This window comes from Hippoglossus stenolepis, chromosome 23 (genome assembly GCF_022539355.2).
Source record: "Hippoglossus stenolepis isolate QCI-W04-F060 chromosome 23, HSTE1.2, whole genome shotgun sequence".
Classification (NCBI taxonomy): domain Eukaryota; kingdom Metazoa; phylum Chordata; class Actinopteri; order Pleuronectiformes; family Pleuronectidae; genus Hippoglossus; species Hippoglossus stenolepis.
In genome coordinates, this window is record NC_061505.1 from 6,828,984 (window position 1) to 6,847,962 (window position 18,979).

At 42.2% G+C, this 18,979-nt stretch overlaps 1 protein-coding gene across 1 annotated transcript; it reads right to left on the bottom strand.

Moving 5' to 3' along the window:
- Positions 1 to 4,640: 4,640 nt before the first annotated feature.
- LOC124851382 (mucin-2-like) lies at positions 4,641 to 6,665 on the bottom strand (the record flags this gene model as incomplete). Its single annotated transcript, XM_047338992.1, has 8 exons — positions 4,641 to 4,705; positions 4,781 to 4,962; positions 5,204 to 5,341; positions 5,667 to 5,738; positions 5,815 to 5,928; positions 6,023 to 6,213; positions 6,249 to 6,409; positions 6,590 to 6,665. Coding segments are annotated over 8 exons (999 nt in total), but the record flags the coding sequence as incomplete, so codon positions are not given.
- Between the last annotated feature and the right edge of the window lie 12,314 nt (positions 6,666 to 18,979).

Consider the following 18,979-nt stretch of genomic DNA (forward strand, 5'->3'; position numbering starts at 1 on the left):
GCTGTTGTAGGGGCTGGTGCTGTAGCTGTGTTGGCGCTGGGGTTGTAGTTGCTGAGTGGGCCAGGCTGGTAGCTGTTGTTGGGTTGAGGTTGTAGCTGTTGGTCGGCATGTTGTAGCTGTTGCAGGGCCTGTGTCAGCTGTTGTAGGGGCTGGTGTCAGAGCTGTTGTAGGGCTGGTGCTCAGCTGTTGTCTGGCTGAGGCAGCTGTTGCTGGGCTGGTGCTGTAGTTGTTGTCGGGGCTGGTGTTGTAGTTGCTGGTCGGGGGTGGGGTTGTAGCTGTTGTAGGGCTGGTGCTGTAGTTGTTGCAGGGGCTGGTTGTAGCTGTTGCTGAGTCGGGTGCTGGAGCTGGGGCTGTAGCTTGTCGGAGCTGGTGTTGTAGTTGCTGTCTGGAGCTGGTGTTGTAGCTGGGTCGGGGTTGGTGTCAGTTGTTGTAGGTGGTGTCAGTTGGTTGTAGGGCTGGGGCTGTAGTTGTTGTTGGGGTCGGTGTCGTAGTTGTTGTCGGAGTTGGTGCTGTAGTTGTTGTCGTATGGTACAGCTGTTTGTGGGGTCTGGTGTTGTAGCTGTTGCTGGAGCTGGTCGTTGCTGAGCTGGGGCTGTAGTCTGTGAGCAGTTGTAGTTGTTGCAGGGCTGGTGCTGTAGCTGTTGTAGGGGCTGGTGTTGTAGCTGTTGCTGGGGCTGGTGCTGTAGCTGCTGGTGGCTGTAGCTGTTGTTGTGGGCCTGGTGTCTGTAGTTGCTGTCGGGCTGGTGCTGTAGCTGTTGTAGGGTGTAGGCGGCTGGCGCTGTGGCTGTGAGGGCGCTGTTGGTCGGCTCGATGTTGTAGCTGTGGTAGGGGTCTGTGTTGTAGCTGTTGTTGGTTGTAGTTGTTGTAGGGGCTTGGTGTCGAGCTGTTGTCGGGCTGGTGCTGTAGCTGGTTGGAGCTGGTGCTTGTAGCTGCTGTCGGGCTGGTGCTGTAGCTGTTGTAGGGCTCTGGTGCCGTGCTGTAGCTGGGCCAGCTGTTGCGAGCCATGCTTGCTGGAGCTGGGGCTGTAGCTGTTGTCGGAGCTGGTGTTGTAGCTGTTGTAGGGGCTGGTGTCAGGTGCTGCTGTAGGGGCTGGTGTTGTAGCTGTTGGGGGCTGGTGCTGTAGTTGCTGTTGCTGCAGCTGTCGTTGGTGCTTGTAGCTGTTGTCGGGCTGGTGCTGTAGCTGTTGTAGGGCTGTGCAGCTGTGGTCATGCCGTTGCAGCTGTTGGAGGGGTCATGCTGTATTGCTGGTTGTAGTACAGCTTGGAGTTGGTCGGCCTGTAGCTGTTATGGGTCGGTGCTGTAGCTGGTGTAGGGCTGGTGTTGGAGCTGCAGGGCTGGTGTTGTAGCTGGGTCGGGCTGGTGCTGGAGCTGGTGTTGTAGTTGTTGTCGGGGCTGGTGTTGTAGCTGTTGTCGGGCCCGGGGTCAGTAGCTGGCAGGGCTGGTGCTGTAGCTGTTGTCAGGGTTGTAGTTGCTGCAGGGGCTGGTGTTGTAGTTGTTGTTGGGGCTGTTGCAGCTGTTGCTGGTGCTGTAGCTGTTGCTGTATTCGTTGTAGCTGTTGGTCGGGCTGGTGCTGTAGCTGTTGCAGGGCTGGTGTTGTAGCTGTGGCTGGCGCTGGTGCTGCATTGCTGGAGGCTGGTGTTGTTGCTGTTCGTGTCGTAGCTGTTGTCGGGACGGTGTTGTAGCTGTTGCAGGGGCCTGGGTGTGTAGCGTAGGGGCTGGTGCAGCTGCTGTAGGGGCTTGCAGTTGGTGGGCTGGCTTGTAGCTGTTGCTGGAGCTGGTGCTGTAGCTGTTGTCGGGCTGGTGTCGGTTGCTGTCTACGGGGTCAGAACGTTGTAGGGCTGGTGTTGTAGTTGTTGTAGGGTTGGTGTTGTTGTTGCTGGAGTCGTGTGTTGAGAGCTGTAGTTGTTGTCGGAGCTGGTGCTGTAGCTGTTGCCTGGAGCTGGTGGTGTAGCTGTTGTCGTGCTGTTGTAGTTGCTGTAGGGCTGTGTAGTAGTGCTGTCGGGCCTGTAGTTGTTGCCTGAGCTGGTGCTGTAGTGTTGTCGGGCCGTTGTAGTTGCTGTGGGGGCCATGCTGTAGTTGTTGTAGGGCTGGTGCTGTAGTTGTTGCTGAGCCGATGCTTGTGGAGCTGGTGGTGTGTTGTTGGAGTTGGTGTCAGGTGCTGGTTGTAGGGCTGGTGCTGTAGCTGTTGTAGGGGTTGGTGTTGTAGTTGTTGTTGGGTCTGTCAGCTGTTGTTGGTGTTGTAGTTGTTGTCAGGGTCGGTGTCAGTAGCTGCTGTCTGGGCTGGTGCTGCAGTTGTTGTAGGCTGGTGCTGGAGTCAGATATGCTGGTGTTGTAGCTGTTGGAGGGCTGGTGTTGGTAGCTGTTGTAGCTGGGGGTCGGTGCTGTAGTTGCAGGGTCGGTTGTAGCTGTTGCAGGGGCTGATGCTGTAGCTGTTGTAGGGTCTTGGGTGTAGAATGTCGTAGGTAGGCTGTTGGGTTGGGTCTGGTCTGTAGCTGTGTCTATTGTAGCTGTTGGTCGGACGTGTTGTAGTTGTTGTAGGGGTCAGTGTTGTAGCTGTTGTTGGCTGGTGTTGTTGTTGGAGCTGTGTTGTAGCTGTTGCAGGGTCGGTAGTAGCTGAGGGGCTGGTGCTGTAGTTGTTGTTGGGGTCGCAGGTTGTAGCTGTTGTAGGGCTGGTGCTGTAGTGTTGCTGGAGTCAATGCTGGTTGGAGCTGGGGTTGCAGTTGTCGGAGCTGGTGTTGTAGCTGTTGTAGGGCAGGTGCTGGAGCTGGCTGTAGCTGTTGTAGGGTCGGTGCTAGCTGTTGTAGGGCTGGTGCTTGTAGTTGCTGGAGCTGGTGTTGTAGCTGTTTGAGGCTGGTGCTGTAGCTGTTGTCGGAGCTGGTGCTGTAACTGTTGTCGGGCTGGTGCTGCTGTCTGGAGCTGGTGCTGTAGCTGTTGTCGGGGCTGGTGTGGTCGGAGTTGGTGCTGTAGTTGTTGCTGTAGCTGTTGTCGAGCTGGTGTCAGTTTCGGGGCTGTAGTTGTTTGGCTGTAGTTGGGTGCTGGTGCTGTAGTTGTTGGGTTGTAGCTGGTCGGCTGGTGAGTTGTTGTCGGAGCTGGTGCTGTAGCTGTTGTCGGTGCTGGTGCTTGTAGCTGTCGGGGCTGGTGCTAGCTGTTTGCAGTTGATGCAGGGGCTGCGTTGTAGCTGTTGTCGAGCTGGTGCTGTAGCTGTTCTGCGAGCTGGTGTTGTAGCTGTTGTCGGGGCTGGTGCTGTAGCTGTTGCAGCTGATGTAGGGCTGCGTTGGTGTTGTCGAGCTGGTGTCAGTTGTTGGTCGGGTGCTGCTGTAGTTGCTGTAGGGCTGGTGTTGTAGCTGTTGCTGGCGCTGGTGTTGTAATTGCTGATGGAGCCAGCGTTGTAGCTGTCGGAGCTGGTGCTGTAGTTGTTGTTGTGTTGTAGCTGTTGTAGGGCTGGTGTTGTAGCTGTTGTAGGGGCTGGTGTTGTAGCTGTTGTTGTGGGCGGTTGTAGCTGTTGTCGGGGTCGGGTTGTAGCTGTTGCAGGGGCTGGTGCTGTAGCTGTTGGTTGGGGGCTGGTGCTGTAGCTGTTGCAGGGCTGTGTTGTAGCTGTTGCTGGAGCTGGTGCTGTAGCTGTTGTCGGCTGGTGCTGTAGCTGTTGTAGGGCCTTGTGTAGTTGTTGTAGGGGCTGGGGCAGAGGCTGCTGTTGTATCGGTTGTAGCTGTTGCCTGAGCTGGTGCTTGTAGCTGCTGTCGTATTTGCAGCTGTTGCAGGGCCAGTTGTAGCTGTCGTAGGGCTGGTGCTGTAGTTGTTGTCGGGGCTGGTGTTGTAGCTGTTGCTGGAGCTGGTGTTGTAGCTGTTGGGGGCTGGTGTTGTAGTTGTTGTAGGTTTGGTGTTGTAGTTGTTGTAGGGTCAGCTGTAGCTGTTGTTGTAATGGTGTTGTAGTTGTTGTCGGAGCTGGTGTTGTAGCTGTTGTCGGTGGTGCAGTAGTTGCTGTGGGGTCTGGTGTTGTAGCTGTTGTAGGGGCTGGTGGTAGTTGTTGTTGGAGTCGTTGTTGGAGCTGGGGTTGTGTTTGCTTATCGGAGCTGGTGTTGTAGTTGCTGTCGTCGGGGTTGTAGCTGTTGTCGGCAGTTGTAGTTGTTGTGGGGGCCTGGTACAGTTGTTGTAGGGTGGTGTGTAGCTGTTGTAGGGTTGGTGCTGGTAGCTGTTGTATGTGTCAGTTGTTGTAGGGCTGGTGCTGTGTTGTTGCTGGAGTCAGTCGTTGCTGGAGTTGGGGTTGTAGCTGTTGTTGGAGCTGTAGCTGTTGTAGGGCTGGTGCTGTAGTTGTTGTAGGGGCTGGTGTTGTAGTTGTTGGTTGGGGTCGTGTTGTAGCTGTTGTTGGGGCCGGTGTTGTGCTTGTTGTCGGGCTGGTGTCGTATTGTTGTAGGGGCTGGTGCTGTAGCTGTGGCTGGCGCTGGTGCTGTAGCTGTGGCTGTCGCTGGTGTTGTAGCTGGGAGGCCGGTTGTAGTTTTGCTGAGTCATGCTGTTGGAGTTGGGGCTGTAGCTGTTGTAGGGGCTGGTGCTGTAGTTGTTGTCGGGCTGGTGCTGTAGTTGTTGCTGTATTGCTGTAGGGCTGTGTAGTTGTCGGAGGGGCTGGTGTTGTAGCTGTGGCTGGGTCAGTTGTCGCTGTAGTTGTTGCTGGGGCTGGTGCAGTAGCTGTTGTAGGGCCTGGTTGTAGTTGCTGTCAGTTGTGTTGGGGCTAGTGTTGTAGTTGTTGTAGGGGCTAGTGTTGTAGCTGTTGCTGTGGGGCTGTTGCTGGAGCTGGTGTTGTAGTGTTGTAGGGTCGTGTAGTAGCTGTCGTAGTGCGTTGGTAGCTGTTGCTGTGATGTGTTGTAGCTGTTGTAGGGCTGGTGCTGTAGCTGTTGCTGGAGTCGGAGTTGCTGGCTGGGGCTGTAGTTGTTGTTGGAGCTGGTGCTGTAGCTGTTGTAGGGGTAGGTGCTGATGGTTGTAGTTGTTGTAGGGCTGGTGTCAGCTGTTGTAGGGGCTGGTGTTGTAGCTGTTGCTGGAGCTGGTGCTGTAGTTGTTGATGGGCTGGTGCTGTAGCTGTTGTCGGAGCTGGTGTTGTAACTGTTGTCGGGCTGGTGCTGTAGTTGTTGTCGGGGCTGGTGCTGTTGGTCAGCTGGTGTTGTAGTTGTTGTTGTAGTTGTTGTCGGAGCTGGTGTTGTAGCTGTTGTCTGGCTGTAGCTGTTGTCGGAGCTGGTGTAGTGTTGTTGGCGTTGGTGCTGTAATTGTTGATGGAGTCAGTGTTGTAGTTGTTGTCGGAGCTGGTGTTGTAGTTGCTGTCAGTGTTGGTGTTGTAGTTGTTGTAGGGCTGGTGTTGTAGTTGTTGGGGCTGGTGAGCTGTTGCTGGGTCTGTGTTGTAGTTGTTGTCATTGGTGTCAGTTGTTGTAGGGCTGGTGCTGTAGTTGTTGTTGGGGCTGGTGTTGTAGTTGTTGCTGGAGCTGGTGTTGTAGTTGTAGCTGGTTGGTCTCGGTGTTTGTAGTTGTTGTAGTTGTTGTAGGGCTGGTGCTGTAGTTGGTGTTGGTGTTGTAGTTGGTCGGAGCTGGTGTTGTAGTTGTTGTCGGGCTGTGCAGTGTTGCTGGAGTCAGGGCCGTTGGAGCTGGGGTTGTAGGGGCTGGTGCTGTAGCTGTTGTAGGGCTGGTGTTGTAGTTGTTGTTGGGGCTGGTGTTGTAGTTGTTGTTGGAGTTGGTGTTGTAGCTGTAGTTGTTGTCGGCCTCGTGTTGTAGCTGTTGTAGCTGTTGTAGGGGCTGGTGCTGTAGCTGGTGTTGGTGTTGTAGTTGTTGTCGGAGCTGGTGTTGTAGTTGTTGTCGGGTTAGGGTTGTTGTTGTTGTAGTTGTTGTCGGAGTTGGTGTTGTAGTTGTTGTCGGAGCTGGTGTTGTAGTCGTTGTTGAGTCAGGGTCGTTGTTGGAGCTGGGGTTGTAGGGGTGGTGTTGTAGTTGTTGTAGGGGCTGGTGTTGTAGTTGTTAGGGGCTGGTGTTGTAGTTGTTGTGGGGCTGGTGTTGTAGTTGTTGCTGGAGCTGGTGTTGTAGTTGCTGTCAGGGTCGGGGCTGTAGTTGTTGTAGGGGCTGGTGTTGTAGTTGTTGTTGAGTCGGTCGTTGTTGGGGTTGTAGTTGTTGTTGGAGTTGGTGCTGTAGTTGTTGTTGGAGCTGGAGCTGGTGCTGTAGTGGTCGTAGTTGTGGTCGGCTGGTGCTGTAGGGTTCTGGTGTTGTAGTTGTTGTAGAGGCTGGGGCTGTAGTTGTTGTAGCGGTTGGTGTTGTAGTTGTTGTTGGGTTTGGTGTAGTTGTTGTTGGAGCTTGTGTTGTAGTTGTTGTCGGGGCTGATGTTGTAGTTGTTGTAGGGCTTGGTGTTGTAGTTGTTGTAGGGGTCGGGGTTGTAGTTGTTGTAGGGCTGGTGTTGTAGATGTTGTCGGAGCTGGTGCTGTAGTTGTGGTCGGGGCTGGTGTTGTAGTTGTGGGGTCTGGTGTTGTAGTTGTTGTTGGAGCTGGTGCTGTAGTTGTTGTCGGGGCTGGTGTTGTAGCTGTCTCAGGAGCTGGTGTGTAGTTGTTGTCGGGCTGGTGTAGTAGCTGTTGTAGGGGCTGGTGTTGTAGTTGTTGTAGGGGTTGTTGTTGTAGGGCTGGTGTTGTAGTTGTTGTAGGGGCTGGTGTTGTAGCTGTTGTAGGGCTGGTGTTGTAGTTGTTGTCGGCTGGTGTTGTAGTTGTTGTTGGGGCTGGGGTTGTAGTTGTAGTTGTTGTTGGGGTTATTGTTGTTGCATGTGTATCTTGGCTTGTGGTTTGGATTGATCCGTAAATGACTAAAATATAAAAGATTTTTACTTAACTGGCTAACAAATAAATTAATTTACAAAATAAACTGTGGTAAATAACTGTGTTATAAGTTTTTACCTAAAAGTTTGTTGCATTAATCACATTATATTCTGTATATGTTAATGTGATTTAATATTTTCTTGTGTAAGATATTAGTTAAAGTTTCTACCTAGTTCTCTGACTAAAGTCACATAGTATTGATCATCAGACGTTATTCTTATTTATTTCAAGACAATCTGAAGTCAATCAGTTCAAGCTTATTTATCTTACCTGTTAGAATCAGGAAAACTGATTTGATCTTTCTGGTCCCCATCCTGTCAATGCAATCTGCAAAATCAAACAAGATAGATGCAGAATGTGAAGAGATTCTGTTCCACAGTTGGATTAATTGACCCTCAGAGATGTATTACCTTGTCTCTGATGAAACTGTTGAATGAGTTTATACACCAACAAAAACATCTTGATGATGTTTATAATTTTCTGAATTTAACTTGATTCAATTATTATTGTTTAGTTTTAGTTCATCTTTTTCTTTGGAACTCTGTTTAACAAATGTTTTCGAGGTAAAACCCCCACAACACCAACAAATATGTTTTAAACTGCTGAGGACACATTTCAGTGAGTAATATTCGTATTTATAGCTTCAAGGTAACTTTTGTGAATTTTGAATGAGCATATAATTTGTCAAAATTTTATTTGCATTCGTCATAATTCACTATGAAGTTCATTGTCTGTGGTTTTCTTTGGAGCTGTGTCTTAAATACAGCTGATCTATTAGAAAACAAGCAACATAAATCCTATGCATGTATATTAATTCTTCCATCTAACAAACTTTATCATACTTTTACCCAAAATAAAAATACAATATTTCAAAACTGTTAAACAGAGTGAGATTATAAAGACATTCACTGGCAAATAGTCCACAACGACTCAACTGTACCCGGAATGATGCAGTTGTTAAACCTTGACACAAATGTTACAAAATTAAACTTTCTCTGTTGTCAAGTTATTAGTCATAACCCTTAAATGGCATTTGTTTCTATTTGCCACATGAGTTTTTGAGACCTGACTAAGTGATGAGAACTAGGAGAATCCAGGACTTTATGGGGCTTTGAGCAGAATTGGATGTTGTGGCCACCACCACCTACCTCACCTGCTCTAAATCGAATATATCCATCATTAATTTACACAGATGTAGCTATATTGTCCTGAGAATAGCATTAGCTCTCATGATTACAATCTCAAAAACACTACAATACAGACCACAATGATGTGTAATAGAGATAGTGCTGCACATAGATGCATTGTATGGTTGTGTGTGTGAATGGGTGAAAGACTAAATCTGAACTTAACTTATAATAATTTCATTCTTCATATTTCTTATTCTGTCTTGTTTAATTTACTCTGTCATTTGTGACAATATATGAGTGCATTGGTTTCTGAACTTAATAATTATTTGTATATTCTTATATAAGTTCTTCCGAATGTAAAGAACTTTTAGCTGCAATTGATTTGTTTAAAAGATGCTATATAAATACAGTTTGATTGATTGACTGTAAAGTACTTTGAACTATTAACCAAGACTAGAAAAGCACGATAGAAATACAGACCATTCTAACCAATTCCAAATATAGTAGTTTCAATGAGCCCACTGATAAAACAATGGAGAAAACAATGAATCTACAATGGAGTAATAGTTATTTTTTAAAGACATGTTGACGAGTTTTCTGAAATGTAAGTTTTGATCCTTTCAGCTTCACATTGAAATTCCGTCAGTTGCCTTCATCATATTTTTGTTGCTGTGGATATTGGTAGATATCTCATAAACCACACACAACAAACAAACAACAAAAACGGTTTATGGCAAGATACTTTCAATTCTCAGACTATTTACTATCTTCGTTACAAAAAGATGTTATAAAAAACCCAGTAATGAAATCAAGGTTTATTTTTCAAAGTGTAATTGAGACAAAATTTAGATGCAACAACTGTTTTCAATTGTTAATGATTATTATGATTCCATTGGCAGCAATTTTACAAATCCAAATCAGTGGGGAATGTACATCTATTATTTATTTGAAGGAAAAAACGTATAACTTACAAGACCTAATTTTGTGCTCAATTTAAACTAAAATCCCGCCTGACTAACAAACTCTCTTTCTTCATCATCTAGTGATTTAGATAATCTGTACAAATTTTCACAAGTGATAATCAGTCTTTTACTTCACTTTATTCTCTCAAAACGATTCTACTTATTGCTATTTGAATATACCAATACAAAATAAATACTACTTAATATTAAGTAGAGTTTTAAATTGAACAGGTGATATAAAAAGGTGATGATGTAGGTGATCAGTTATTGTCACTTTAAATCTGAGAAAATATTTGTTATTTTACTTGTTGCAAACACACACACACACACACACTTAAATGCACAAAAGTGTCCATATAGATTGTACTCACCTTAAAGGCAAAGAAGAAAAGTTATTGATTTCTCTGGTGTAGCTGTTCTTAAAGTGTTACAGTGCTCAGTTCACTTCACATATGATACACTGCTAACCTGTCTCGCTCTATGGCATTCCACATTTATTTAGGCCTTTATATATTGGAATGAACTAAAGACTAGTGACGTGGGTCATTCATGACAGAAATGTCGTGACACCTTGATCTGTCAAATTCTTGGCATAACATTATGGTATACTCCCTTCTTTTGTTCGTGCCTCGGAACAAATGCTTGTGTATTTATTCATGTGAATGAAGCTCTACCAGTCTGACAGTATGAGGGGCCAAAGAGATATTTGAGTTTTGGCAGTAAGCTACATTTGTCTATTTGTTAAATTGATTGATGTATTTTCTTTATTATTATTCATATTTTATTTTAACTTCTACACAATAAGACAAACAACACACAAGTAAACCCAGTAAACTAATTGACAAAAAGAAAGATCGGAGATTCATAGAACTCCCAAGACCAATCCATAAATGCCAGTCAACAACAATAACTCCCTTGTTTTGCTCTTGTTTGTATATATTACACCTATGTCAATACAGTTTGACCGGTTTGAGATACAAAATAATTTTGAATATATCTAGTGATGAGTTTAAGCCTGAGGTAAAACTTACCAGGAAGAAATACGAGAAAAGTGATATGGTTGCATAATTCAAATATATTAAATGACATGAGTTACACATTTTGTAGTAAATAAATTGTGACTGTCTACCTCCTCTTTCCTTTCGTCACAAATATCAGTGGAACATACAGAATTGTTTAAGTTAACAACTGCTGCATTTTGCTAAAATGACAACACTTAAACTATATGTGTGTTCTCTGCTGTAAATTTCAGAAATGTTAAACATTGTGTTGCCCCGCGTGTTAAAAGGGCCATGAAAGAAATATGTCTCTGTAGTGATATTAAGAGAATTCTTAACATTCTATCTGAAATATATACACTTTCATGAAATAGCACATAAATATGTTTGATAGAGTTTAAGAGATAAGAGATTTTTGTTTGAAATAGCCAATGAGTTCAAGTTTTACTTTCATCTCAGTAAATCAAATGCTTTAACCCTCGTCCTGACTGTCCTCTGGTCACACTAGAAGGGAACAGGTCAAAGAATTAGTCTTGGTTGTATCTGCAGGTTTTTTTTGGTTGAGTCCCCTTTGAGATGAGCTGAGATTGCAGAGAGATCCCGGAGATTCCAGAGAGATTCGAGAGGAACCCTTTTCCAGTACTGGATGGCGAGCCTGGCCCATGATATATAGCACCTGTTGCCTGCAGTAAGGATGTTGTGAACTGAGCACCTACATCAAGTGCGTTAGGATCGAACTGTACACACACAGCTCCGGAGTCATAGAACACACACACATATTTTTTTGGAACGAGAACTGTGACTCTTTTCTCCTTCTCTACGTGAATGTTACTTCAGTTATTTTGGGATCCCACCCGTCTATTATCCTGTTCAACCATTCATTTATGCAGTTAAAATTGTGTTTCTCGGTTATCCATCCTCTTGGCTCCCGTCATTCCTAAGGTCTTCTGAGTCTGGTCCAATCTTCACTTTATCTTTACTTTACTTTAATCTTCATATACTGTGCTCAGTGATAATACACTGGTTACAGTTGACATCAGACTAAGCCCTGAAATCCTTCTCATCATGTTCCTGGAGAATTCACTCTCAAGTGTTTTAAACCATTTACATAAATATTTTTTCTCCTCATGTGTTTTTCTAATGTGACGGTGAGCTGACGCTATATTGCAGCATGACGCTTGTTTGACAGCAGGATGCATAGCTCTTAGCTTCAGGTATGTCTTTGGCCTTTGTTTATCCTGTGTTATTTTTGCACTTTTTGGTGTAGGTATGTTCCTCCTCTCGCTTAAAGGTCACTAAGCGTCATTGCAAAACCGGTTTTCATGATTCATACAAGGCATTAACAACCTCACTCAGAGATATTACCACAGCAATGAAGCTGGAAATTCACGTACATAGTATATATATTGTGTTGGGAGTTGATGTACCCCAGGATAATATTTGATTTGTTGTATGTTTATGTTTCATTACTGTGCATTCTTTAAAGATCCTTCAGTACCATGAAACTCTAGTGGGTCAGCGGGCATCAGCTGAGAAGACGGTCCCTCAAGGTGGCCGAGGATCCATTTGGATTCACACCACAAAAAGAAAGTGGACACGTGTACCCAGACCACCTCTGAATGGGGTATCTGAGTGGTCAGATCTCAAACAGTTCCTCCATGCATCTTAGGTGGGTTCACACCTCTAAAGGGAGTGACGCCAGCGAGCTAGTTGAGGCAGCCAACTCGAGCTGTGCTGCGCCAATCATGTGACATACCTCACTCTCCACAATCATCTATAATACACACCCACCTTATCAGGTGGTCTATTTAAGCAGGGAGAAATTTCCCATCATCCCCTTTGCTCGCACTGCTGCTGCAGTATTGCTACCAGTTGCTTCAGCCCCTCCACCACCCCAGCATCCACCTGTAGGCTCCAACAGGGGGTTACAAGTATTTGTAACTCCCATCATTCCTGTGTAATCATATGGGGGAGTGATTAAGTTGGAGCCTAGATGCCAAACACTAAACCTGTTCTACTGCTGCAATAAATGTTTGAACGTGAGTTGTCTGACTGAATTAGAGCCCTCCACTTAACAACTTTTTTACAGTGAAGTTGACAGGGACTTCACGGCATCCCTGAGAAATTGCATTCACGAAAGTGATATGTATAGACAACTCAAAAGCACAATGCCTCCATTTCTACAAATCAATCATTTAAATCATTTTACCTCAAACACTAACTTGTGCAAGCACACTGAATTAATCTAGGAAGTGAAAAGGTGTGTTCACTGTTTATTATTTTAACCTAACCCCACCTCTGGCTGGAGGACGCACGCACGCACGCACGCACGCACGCACGCACGCACGCACGCACGGACGGACGGACGGACGGACGGACGGATGTGAGGTGTGTTGTTCACTAATGGAAGTAGAAAAGCTATATACACGGCAGACCCTGGCAGACCTGAATCCTTAGAAATGTGTTTGGAGCTTCTAAGGAAGCAGGGCAAATAGAGAAATCTCTGTAGCATTCAGAGATTTATGAATTCCACATCAGAGATCACTTGTTTTTGTTTTGAGCACGTTGACAGCCAGTCAGGCCTTATCACCAAAACCTCTCTTGACATCTTCGTCTGTGTCTTCTACGTGTATTGTACCATTTTTTTCATCCTGAGATATATATTGTATTCAGTTTTGCGTCTGTTGACTTTTAGAAATGTCATCAACATGCCCCATCGCTCACAGTGAATCCTCCGGAGAATCTCCTGCTGTTTTTCTCACATCGGCTCACTCGGACATTCTGCAGAGTCATTATGGATCCAAAAGCAACTTCGCTCACAGACAATAGGATGTGTTGAGGTGCATCTTTTGATTAAATAAGCACTGCATAGCAAACAGCAAGTGTCACTCCCAGTCTCTTTTGTCTGAACACACCTGATTCACCTATACAACAAAAGTCGAGACTTTCCCACCAACTGTAAAACATCACAACAACATGAGTGATTACATAAATACACTTGGTATAAAAAAGCTCACAATGTGCTTAATACATATATATATATATATTACATTATTCAGATGTATATATTTTATATATAGATGGGATATATTATGGGATTTGGCTTCAAAGTATAACAAACTCAAACTATAAAAAAAATCCTGAATATTATTTGGTTGTGAAGTTGGAGGAAATACTTCACAGAAAGTACTTCTTGACATTGACATTCAGATTTCACAATCCATTTCCAAATGAAGCCACACGATCAGCCAGACATGGAGTCGGGCCGGTTTTACATGCCTGGCAAGCAAGCATTAGTAATCGTCGCCAAGTAAATATTGCGATAGCACAGCACTCAGTGACATGCGCGGTACAATATGGAAAATGTTTTCTGACTTATAAGGCTTAATAGCCTGTGTTGTTATTGTGTGAGGTTGCGTCTCTACATGTGTAAGTTGTTGGTTTGTTTGTCTAAAAGAGTACACCTTTTTTATTGGTACAACAATATGACAAAGAGTCCAACAAAAGACAACATATAAGCAGTCAATACAAAAGATAAAAAGGATAATAATCATAGGATAAACGGTTGTCAGCTTTGGTGTGGATTCAGTTGACGGAGCAGAGATAGAATTTATTTATGTCCACCTTGGTTGTTTTGCTTACTAATGTCATTTCTTGGAGTATTTCCAATGTTTCAAATTCTAATTGTAGAATTGTAAGTCAACAAACCGTAATAGATGATAAAAGTAAGGAAATTGGACATAACAAATTGGTAAATAAACACATAAAACATACTGATCCAAAATGTTTTCAAATATAGAAACATGAACAAAATATTTCTTATCATATATAACATGTCATTAGAACTATGCTTCTTTTGTTTTTGGAGATATGCCCATTTTTCTCTGTTCCTCTCTCTGCTCTTTGGCGTTATCCACACGTTTTCTGCTGCATGTAGTGAGATGCAATCACATTGTATGCTCGTGATGACATAGAAAACAAAGGCCTTGACTTTCTGCTGCAAAAATGAATCCTCCTCTGTTTGAGAATGATTTGAAAAGGATCATGCAAACAATCGATAAGGTAAGATAAGATAGGATAATCCTTTATTAGTCCCCGGATAGGGAAATATGATATAATAATAGACATCAGTAAAACTATGAATAAGTAAATATTTAATATATACACAATAAAAGATACATGCATATGTAAAATAGAAACAATATAAACGATGTATATAGAATATATACAGTATGAGCAATACATATACAGTGAGACAGGATTGTGCATTGGTAATTAAATTGCACAGATAGATATAATTCTTTTTTGGGCATTTCCCAGAAAAGAAATTATGGATTTTGGTGTAAAGAATATGCGATATATTCATAGTGTTGAAATCTAAGAGTTTGTACAGATGATAGACAACATGTTGTTTTTTCACTGTGGTGGTCAGTAATGATGCAGTCAAGGTGTTCTCATTCAGCAATGTGTTCTTACTTATACTGTCATTAATACGTCTGATCAGTGAAACGCTCATTTGGTGGTGATTCATCAAGCAGGCTCTCTGAATGCCACGGGTGCAGAGCAAGGATTCTTTGGAACCGCACCCGACTCAGAAATAGATTTTACCCTCAGGCCATGAGACTTAATCATGCATCAACCGTGTGCACTTTAAGAATCTCTGAAAACATCAAACACACACATGCACATACACACACACACTTTATTCCTATTTTGTTAGTATTTTTGTTATATTCTTTATTGTGCATTTATTTTGTAAGCTCACATTCTTCCTCTTCTGTCCTTAACTAATTACTAAATGTGGAGCTTGTCGGTAAATGTTTTTCCCACGATGATACTTGCACAACCGGTGTGACAATAAAGATCTTCATCATGTTCAGTCATTTTGAAGGTGTGGCAGTTATAGGCACATTGGAAGCTAAAAGTTTAACAGGTACTCACTATTTATTTTAGCACTTTATCTGGTTCTGAAGATGCACAAATCTCACAGTTAATATTGTAGAATTTACATAACAAGCATCCCAGCTACAAAGATCTTGACAATCACCTTGTTGTTTTTGAAGTCTTTATACTGATGACATTGACACATCATTTTGTATTTATTTAAAGATTATAATGAGCTTGGATCCGTTGTTGGAAATAATTACAGGTTTAATTCAGGTTAAGTTTCAGTAGGCAGCCCTAAAGCTGTCAACAGTTCAACTAATGAAAAATCAGGTCAGCGGAAAAAACACTCATCAATCTATAGGATCCTAAAAGGGACAAATGAGTTTCCAGAAAAAGTTTCAAACATTAAAGATTAATAGATATTTTTTTATCGATGGGTGGAATCGTTTTTATTTGCGATTGTCATATTATTTCAGTCAGACTTACCTCATCAAGAGATGGCACTTTTAAATTTTTATCACATGTTCGTAATTGTTTGTTCCTCATCAGACAAAAGCAATAATGAACAATTTATAAGCAAAGATACTCAGTCATAAATTATTTATACTTTATCCATAGCTTTATACTTTAAACATCCCCCCCAAAAAAGAAGATTTATACTGTTTGTTTTCTATAATAGTCATTCATAATTATCATTTATGTCACTCCATTTTCTTTCAGCTGATAAACATTTTTCATAGTTCAGTTTATCTAATATAATGGCCAGTATTAGGCTCAGTGAAACCAAATAATGAAACTTTATCCTGTATTTGTTGAACTTCGTTCGCCATACAAGCTGTTGTGAATATGTTGTGATAATGTCTCTGTTTGTTCTGTTTTGAATGTTCATTGTTTGCATGAGCAGCTTTTATGCTCAGTGTTGTCTTTGGCTCTGGGCCCCAAGGCTGTCTTACCTTTCCATTACACTTTGTGCTTTACTATTTTTAGAAAGTCTTCTTCCCTCATATAGAAGTCACTGGGTATCGGTATTCAGTAGTCGTAATAAGAACAAACACAAAGAGATGTTTTGATCTAGAAAACCAGGCACTTGTACACCTGCTTATTCGTGCAAGTATCCAATCAGTATCCTCAGCAGTGCGATTTATGAACAATCCTACAGATACCTGACAGAAAATGTTCACTTCAAACATCAGAATGGAGAAAAAATGTAATCTCGATCGTGGCATTATTGTTGGCGCCAGGCAATCAGATTAGAACATTTCTGCAGTGTGAATAAAGGAGGCCAAGGGGTGATGGTGGCACACAGAGGACATAACTCAGAAAGCCGCGCCACAGGAAGCAAATGTTTTATTCGCCTCCTCGTTCGCAGCGGGTCCTGAAGCATAGATGTGGGTACAAACATGAGGGACACGTCCTTACTAATGTCAAGGTATTCCTGAGTCCTACCAATATTTTAACTGGCCTCTCACAATCTTTCACTTCAACCACTATGAGACAATATTGTGGCCTGGCACTCGTAGTGGTGTGTGTGTGTGTGTGTGTGTGTGTGTGTGTGTGTGGGGGTGAAGAAGGATACTGAGTGTTAAGCTGAAGTTTAAACTGTCAAGCTCAAGTTTCAAATTTGCCTCGGACAAAGAAATTTCATGTTGCCAACAAAGTGCAACAAAACATGCAGCATGTAAACAGACGACAAAAAGACAGACAACAAAGGTCGCTGTTGTGTGTGCCGTGTACACACCCGTACGCAAACACAATAAAGTAACTAAAAGCATACAAAAATAGTGTTATGAAGTAATGTAATTATAAGACTAGTAGTAATGATGATTTATGTTATATGGTTTATAGTCTGGTGTGTAAATAAGCAGCCTAACAATACAATGTAAGGCGGCACAGTGGTGATAATTGACCGGTAGTGATTGTAAAGACTTTTCCATAACATTTCAAACATCATAGAACTGAAACATCCTCACTGGACAAAACTAACATGAGTTGATGTTATTTATTTATTGGTATTTACATATCCTTAAATTTCAGGGGTTAGGTGTTGTTAGATAATATTGTTAAGAGATAGGATTTCATTAAAATAACTATTTATAAACCTTGACAGCCTTTAAAGTGAAATTTACTTTAAAATTAGGTTGATACATATTTTTTATTTCATTTTGATGCCACACTGAATATTTATTGGCAATTTGACATCAAGCTTGGGCTGAAGACCTTCAAACATTCACAAGGGATACTCACCATCTTGTCCTAAATTGTTCTAATTTGGTTTTAGGCGGGTAATATCAGCAACCCAAGCTCAAACATAAATGACTGAGCCATCACACACCTAATAGCAAATAACACTGATCGCCCCCTGGAGCTGCACCACGTAACTACAGGACTAGGAGAGAAGTTTTGTCCCGTCTCATACAACTGATACAAACAAAATGTTGACTCTCCTGTACAGATCCAGACTCTTTTTTGTATTTCTCTGTTCATTTCTATGTACAATGTGCATTTAAATACCTGAATGAAATTTAAAGTAAATGCACATACACAAATGCTTCTTTTGTCTTTTTCACAACAAATGCTGCCATTTGTGGACAAACACAACTTTAACCCTGTATTATCTACCACACCGACTTTTGACAGTTTTGACTTCACTTAAAATCCTAGATATTACTTGTCTGTCATGAAAGTGATCATAGACGAACAGAGGTATATAGCTCCCCCTGCTGGTCATTTTACTTTTCAAAACAAAAAATATTATTTAGATTATTTCACAGGTAGAAATTAAATAAAAAGTTTAAATCAAATGAATGATTTTGGTTAAGCATACTAACTTTAAAAAATTTGGACTTCACATTAATATTCTTGGAGCAAATAGTGTACTGTCTGTCATGACAGTGTTAATAGAGAAACACCAGCTTCCCCTGTGGATGAGTGTACTTTGGTACAGTAGCTTAAAATAAAATAAAATAAAAATAAAACGTTCCAATAATTATCACAGATTAAACATAGTTTACTTCTCGAGCAAGTAATGGCCCAAATAGCTCCCCAGTAGAAAAGTCACACCTTTGTAACATTCCTGATATATTAATGTGTAATCCTTCTGATGTTCTCCTTTACACGTGGCATCTATTGCACTTCTGTCCGTCCTGGGAGAGGGATCGTCACGTGTCTCTCTATGAGGTTTCTACGTTCTTTTTACCCTGTTGAAAGGTTTTTTTAAGTAGTTTTTCCTTACTCTTGTTGAGGGTTAAGGGCAGAGGATGTCACACCTTGTTAAAGCCCTATGAGACAAATTGTGATTTGTGAATATGGGTTCTACAAATAAAATTTGATTGATTGATACAATACCAATGTGAAATATATATAACTTTTTGTTATTCTTCCCGCACTCTCAGGGTTATTATCAGTTCAAATCATACTTTGATGTATTGTAAGGCTATTTCATATAAATAAATTGCTGTTTGACATTGAAAATGTCATGGTAGCGTGCAAGCTACAACCATTTTAGGCTACATAGTGTTTAGTGTTCATGTGCAACATCCACCCTCATAGTTGCTCTATTTTTATGTTGTGTTGTATTGAACTTTGTTAAGAACTAATTATGAAATATTCTAATAATAAATAGCATGTCCCCATACATTTTGTATTTTTTAAATCCAGTCCAACAAAGTACAAAAACACCAATAACATAGCTCAAATAAGAGGAAAAAAACAAACATCCAAAATTCACTCTATTCTATTCCTCTTTTATGTTTTTTTTATCTTGTTTTTACTCTATTTTTTTTGTGTCTGTGCTCTATTGCGATGGGATCTTCAAATTGCTTTGAAACCGGTTCTTATTGTTGGCTTTTCAACTGTTTACTATTGTTTTTTAATTTGTAAATCCCCCTATAACTGTGTTTTGAAAGGTGGTATCTAAATCAATTTTATTATTATATCTCCGTATCAACAAACTGTTACCTTGCCATGTTATTTTTATTTTATGTTCTTTATTTCAAACCTATCAAAAATACACATCAGCAGAAAACAAGTACATTTTTTGTTTGCTTCTCATATGTAAGTTTCTCGTCTTCAACTTAAACAGCTGAATACAAAGGCAAGACTACAGTGTCATATCTTTCGCATCGAAATCATTTAATTCACTTTTAACATCTACCCAAACTGATTTTAAGTTGGTGA